Here is a 6,475-nt window from a genome sequence, read left to right as displayed (position 1 = left end):
TTTTTTGCCAGCAATTATCATGTTTGTGGTATCAGGCAGGCAATAGTCCAATTTGCCATATTCAGTGGGTGAAGATGCAGTACTTACATTATATACAGATATTTCTACAGATAGATATTAGTGCAAGTATTGCTGCAGAATATGAGCATAAAGCTATTATATACTTTGGTAATTGAAAAGTACCACATGACAGGGGTTGCTATGGTATCTGCAAGCGTGACATATTTATAAAGCAATACTACAAAGGGGTAAGCAATTCCCTGGCCATTTATGAACATACATGCTACAGATATTTACTGCTTTGAAAATTAAAACAGTTTATTACATTGTTTCAGATATATTTTCTGAAAAAAATAGTTTTATTTTTAATTGGCTGTCTCATTCCACAAAGATAATCACCAAGATTGCTGTAAAAGAGAAAGCAACATGATTTTAAGGCAACAGAAAATGCAAGTGCATAATATATCCAGCACTGCTGTTTTTGTGTGTTATAAATTGTTGATGAAGTGCCATTCCTTCATTCCTTGTTTTCATCAAACATTATTCTTGCAGTAGAGCTCCTGTGTGCTTCAGCATGCAATTTCCCCTCTCCAGAGGGATGAGAATGTGCCGCAGTTTACTTTGCTTGGGTTACACTGCAGTATGATTTTTTTTTTATTTTTTTTTTAGGCAAGCACTAAGATACACGTGTTTCTCCGTGTCTCTGTGCACCCACTGATCAGCAAGGAAATATAAAATATGCAAAGTAACGGAGACTGCATGCTGGATCACACAGAAAACCTATCTGTGCTTAGAGAATGATGTGTACCATCCTCCACTGAAAACGATGTTGCTAATGCAGGGGTTTGTGAGCCATTATATATTCCTACACTGCAGACATTTCAGGATATTTCTTCTAATGCATTATAAAGCTAGATAAGCCTTTCTGAATATATACTATACTACTGAATGAGTATTGTAAGAATTTTCTAGGTCCAAAGAAAACCAAAGCATTTTTAATAAAACTTCATGTTTAGGATTGTTTGACATGCAAATGAGACACATCAATATTAGACTCTTTTAGAAGGTGGAAGCTCTTTTATATGTGCACAGTGGAACTGAATAATGCATATTAATAAAAGCAACTTTATCTGTGGAATTCCCCAGTGCGTTTAATAGACACCCTTACGTTGTATTTTAGTAAGCTGGACAAGTGTGACAGTTCTTAACATCATGTCAGCTCTAGACAGATATAGGGCCACATATTATTGTGGAGAACCTAAATGCAAAAGCTGCTAGCCAGGTCACAGATCATTACCAACGAGGCTATCTTTACAAAACAAGATGAATTATCATGTCCACTAGAAAAAATAATAATAATAAAAAATATATATATATAAATTTATAAATTATGTGCAAAGCTATAGGATATTCCCTGCATCAGTGACTGTAATTTTTATTTCTTTATTCCGTGGCAGAAGACACCATGAGTACCACGATCATCTGGTAGGTGTTTGTGCCCTCTACTGGATGCTGTGAGGTTTAAATTTCTATTTCAAGTCTTAATGCAGCTAAGCAGCTAAAGGAGAGATGCTCTTTTAATGAATTTGATGTATTTATAATATCAGGAACATACATTTCTGCTTAAAAATAATGTGTGTGTGTGTGTGTGTGTGTATGTGTGTAAGAAAGAGTAAAGAAGGCTCTTTCCTCAGAAAATTTTAAGGGAACCTTTCTTACTCATCTTTCATTTTCTGTGAACCATGATAGTAAGAGAGTGCAGAGACCTCCTGCTGTGAGAGTTTTGCTTAATGTTTTACATGCTTATATATGACTGAACCACTATGCTGAAACATCTCTCATGTATCAACATTAAAACGTGAATATTCTTTATACCTGCACATTAAGGAGGAAGACTGCAAGTCAACTGTCTGCCATTATGGCAAATAACTTCCAGGTATACTGGAATAACTTCAAAGAAATATAAAAGGATCAAAGTTTGTTCAGATATTATAATATTCAAATCTGCAAATACATTACTCTTTCTGCAAAGAACCAAAAAGTTTACAATTGGACTCAACAAAAATGGTGAATGACTTCACTTAACATTTTGTTTATTGAAACCATAATCAAACTGATATTATAAATGATCTCACATACACTTCTGCACATTACCATATTCATAGTAAAAATTTTTACATAAGCATTCCATGCTTATTCCACATAAAATTTATCTACCTACCTATCTAGCACTGACTTAAAATAGTTTTGTCCTTCAATCAGCAATTCAATGACCAAGAATTTTTACAGAACATTTACGCTACTGTTTTGTATAAGTATTCTCAGCAATTAAGATATTAGAACAATAACTACTCTGGACACGGACACAAGCACAGAAAAGAAATTAACTGAAATTAGGTATAACTACAATACTACAATAAACATACATGTTGTCCTAGAAAATATAACATACTTGAGGTTGTCTTTTTTTTTTTTTCCTCCTGTTAGCCCTGTTAACCGAAGTATACAGTAGCCTTCACAAGAGATATGAAAAAAAATCATTAATTACTCCATGCACATGTCCACTTGCCCCACATCCTGCTGCCTGTTTGCAACCTCCTGCGTGCCTGTAATGGCATCAGCTGAAGTGGTTCACCCTTAGTTTTAACAATTACTTGTTAGACTGTATTAACTTCATACAATAAAAACACAAAGACTAAAATGAGTATATAAAAATGTTATCTTTATTCTTTTGGGTTGTTAGTAATGTTGTTACTTTTGGTAAAACAACTTCCTGCATGCAGTTCACCAGTACACTGCAAGTAAACAGTTTCTGTAAAAGCAGAAGCCCATCTATATTTTATTTTGTAAGAAATGCAAGGTATTCCACTGTCCATTATAGAAGGTCACTATTTATTCTCACAAAGAAAGATTTTGAATAGCAAATTATATTTAAAATACTAGTACCGCAGCATGAATTAATGGGACCAGCAGACAGCATGAGACTAACATGGCAAAAATAAGGTTTCTGTGACTAAGAACAACCTGAAAATCGACAGACATCAGTATGATTTCAAAAGAAAGCCTTCTATCTTGTGTCACATACAAAGAACTACTTTTTTCTTTACTACTATTTCTTTTAAAACTATTCCTTATTAAAGTCTATTTTGCAAAAAATTGCAACTGCCAATTCACATTGTATCTTAGGTTTCCCAGCAATAAATTGTCACAGATAGAAAGCAATAAAAATGACTAACAGTGTGAACATATTTGTAGTATCCTCTCATATGTACAAAATGTTTAAAATGAAATTATTTGCAAAACAACATGAATAGATCAATATTGAGAGATATATACTATAAAAGTTATTTTCAATAACCCCACATTTTTATCAAGTTAAGCAATATATTTATCCTGTGTGGTCTGGTTATTCATTGCATGTTATTGATTACTAAACTCAAAATAAACTCTATAATAACAGCAAACTATTGCTTACTGGTATGAGGAATGATGGTCTCGAACGTTTTTTTTTTTTTTTTTTTTTACTTTCTACCATTCACATGTCTTTCCATCTTAGACTTGAATAGCTGTAGGATAATAGCAGCAAGCATGCTAAAAGCAAGCAATGCTAAAGCTTCCCAATTATTTGGAGTATTACAGAATATATCAAGCTATCTATTGAAAGGTTATAAGCTACACTTTGTAGGGTACATATTTGATGCAATAAATACAGTACTTAGGTCACTGTCTCTTTTCAAACAGATACCACTGTGTAAAACAACTGATTAAGTAACAGAGGACATTTTACTTGCATATGAAGTATAAGCCCTGATGAGGAAAAAAAGTGATGTAAACCACAGTGCAGGACAAAGCTGATTCAAGCACATCCTTTTGGTCACCTCAGCCTTGTATGGAAGATTGCATTTCATACAGTGGAAACCTGACTAGAATGCCATAGGGGTTGAAACCACCTCCAATGTACAGGTCTCTGTCATGGTCCATTTCTACAAAGTACAGAAATTTCAGCCTTAGGTATACACTAAAGCAATATTTGTCCCAGTAGGTATTTTGCTATCAGTTTATACATATAGCTTTTATTATTGTCTTAAATGGGTTTTATTTATACAAAATAAATAAAACCTGTAGAGATTGACTTTAGAATAGAGTATCAAAGCTACTTATTAGTGGGTCTAAAGATTTCCTAAAAATAAATTAAAAAAAAAAAAAAAAAGAAAAAAGAAAAGATTACCACTTTATTTCAGTAATTCCCTATAGGCAAAAATTGGTGTTTACAGCTTTTCTGTGATAGAATTGTTTAAAACCCTCAGGAACTAAGTGCTATCTTGGACCCTGAAAGATTTTAGATTGTAGTTTCATATTTTTCAAAACAGGAATTGCATATAGCATGATTTATTTAATTATTACCTGAATAGGACTGTGTAATAAATGAAGATTCAATAAAGAGATCAAACTACCAACCTTCTTTCTGTGAAAGTGATTTCTTCCCTTGTTTTATTTCCTGATAAGTTATTTTTTTAAGCTCTGTTCTGTATCATTTGCTGTTGATTTGATCTAGAGAGGCCCAAGAATCTGGAATCTTGTCTTTCTGCTTTTAGAAGTGGTCACTTGAAGATAACTATGTTCACATTATGATGACATAAGTATGTATTCCTAACATTTGTGTTCCTCTGAAAGAGTATTTACCTTTTTCCTCAACACAGTAGAATTACAAATAATTGTATGTGAATTAAAGCAAATGAGATCACCAAAAGAAATTACACAAATGGAACTTAGCAGATGAAATGTACACAGTGGATACATTTATTCCACAAAATACAGACTTATGACTGGTAATTTTGCATCCCATTCAAGGTCAATACAGTCCAAGAGGAAATTTAGAGTCTTCTCTCCATTAGTGTCAGCTGGTAATGAAAGCTACTTTTCTGGCAAGGCTGTTTCCCTCTTACATACAGGGTTTACTAATGACAAAAGTCATTATTTGGTACAGGCACTGACTGTAGTAAATATGGGTAAATATGTAAAAATTTGTCATTTTGGCATAATCCTCCAATAAAAGTATTATTGATAAAAACATCATCTTCTCAGGCTGTAAACAGCTATCACGGACCATATATTTATGTCCTCTTTTACTTTTTATTTCCTTTTCTGTCTTTCCCCTTGTCTTCTTTTTCTGACTTGTCATCTTCATATTTTTCCTTTTCTGGTTTTGTTACACTATCATAAGAAGGTGGAGATGTGGTGGATGTAGTCATATCCATTTTCTCTGGAGGGGAGTTTTCATTTAGCTTACCAAAAGTCATACATTTTTTGCTAAGGAGATCAGCCCCATCTTTGCGATACATATATAAAAGTTTCTTTATTGACTGCCTTAAAAGATAGCATCTATAAGCACGCTGAATAATAGTAGCAGACACTTCCTCCTGTTTGCGTTTTAATGTGGTTGTGATTGGTTCATAGGAGACTTTAGAAGGATTGGCTGCCATAAAACGATCTTCCATCTGGATTCTGAGGGCATCCATCTCATCACTTTCCCCCAGGACACGCTTTGTGAAAGCAAACAAGATGTCAAGGCAGTGAATTCTGTCACCGCTTACCATGGGCAGATCCATTGCAATAAGCTGAATTGTGTTTGGTTTTGGTATATTAAGAGGAGGGTCCAGAGAAGCTGCAAAATCAGACAGTTTGCTATATTCTATGAATTGTGTGGCATCTGGATCATATTTTTCCCAAACCTCATAGAACATCTCAAAGTCATCCTCACCCAAAGGTTCAGCACTTTCTTCAGTAGCAACGCCAAAATTCTCCAAAATCACAGCAATGTACATGTTCACCACTACCAGAAAGGATATGATGATGTAGCTGACAAAGAAGAAAATCCCAACGGAAGGGTTGCCACAATCTCCTTTAACTGAGCTCCCAGGATGAGGTTTCTCAGGGTCACAGTCTGGCTTCCCACTGTTCAGAATTGGGGCTAACAAACCGTCCCAGCCAGCAGATGTGGTGATTTGAAATAGGCAGATCATGCTGTTGCCAAATGTTTCAAAGTTGAACATGTCATCAATCCCAGCTTCCCTCTTAACATAGGCAAAGTTGGACATGCCAAATATCGCATAGATAAACATGACCAGGAACAGCAGCAGGCCAATGTTGAACAAAGCAGGAAGAGACATCATCAAAGCAAAGAGCAGAGTGCGGATTCCCTTAGCGCCTTTAATGAGACGCAGGATTCGACCTATTCTGGCAAGTCGTACAACTCGGAATAATGTGGGGGACACAAAATATTTCTCAATCACCTCAGCTAAAAACATACCTGTGAAAGATAAAAATAAAATTAAAAGGGTAACATAATCCACAACAAAGAGTAAGAATAAAGAACAACTCTATTTGTGGACTTTCTGGAAATTTTAATTGGAGGATGAGTCAATAGTTTTTAATCTGCTATGGGTAATTTGAGATTTTTTTCCAGCACTCTTCG

The 6,475-nt window shown here is 34.6% G+C and overlaps 1 protein-coding gene across 5 annotated transcripts in view; it reads right to left on the bottom strand.

Annotated features, from left to right (window-relative positions):
- Positions 1–5,126: 5,126 nt before the first annotated feature.
- Positions 5,127–6,475, bottom strand: part of LOC311210832 (sodium channel protein type 2 subunit alpha-like) — a gene marked incomplete at both ends in the record, with an annotated part of 44,483 nt that continues 43,134 nt past the window's right edge. For all 5 annotated transcript variants that reach the window (XM_084289040.1, XM_084289039.1, XM_084289041.1 and 2 more), the window contains one exon: positions 5,127–6,310. In XM_084289040.1, coding sequence (XP_084145166.1) covers positions 5,127–6,310 — 1,184 coding nt within the window. The remainder of the gene's footprint in view (positions 6,311–6,475) is intronic.

Source organism: Netta rufina (assembly GCF_964035555.1).
Source record: "Netta rufina genome assembly, chromosome: 6".
NCBI lineage: Eukaryota > Metazoa > Chordata > Aves > Anseriformes > Anatidae > Netta > Netta rufina.
Note: the sequence above shows the minus strand (reverse complement) of the source record. Positions and strands in the feature narration are given on the sequence as shown.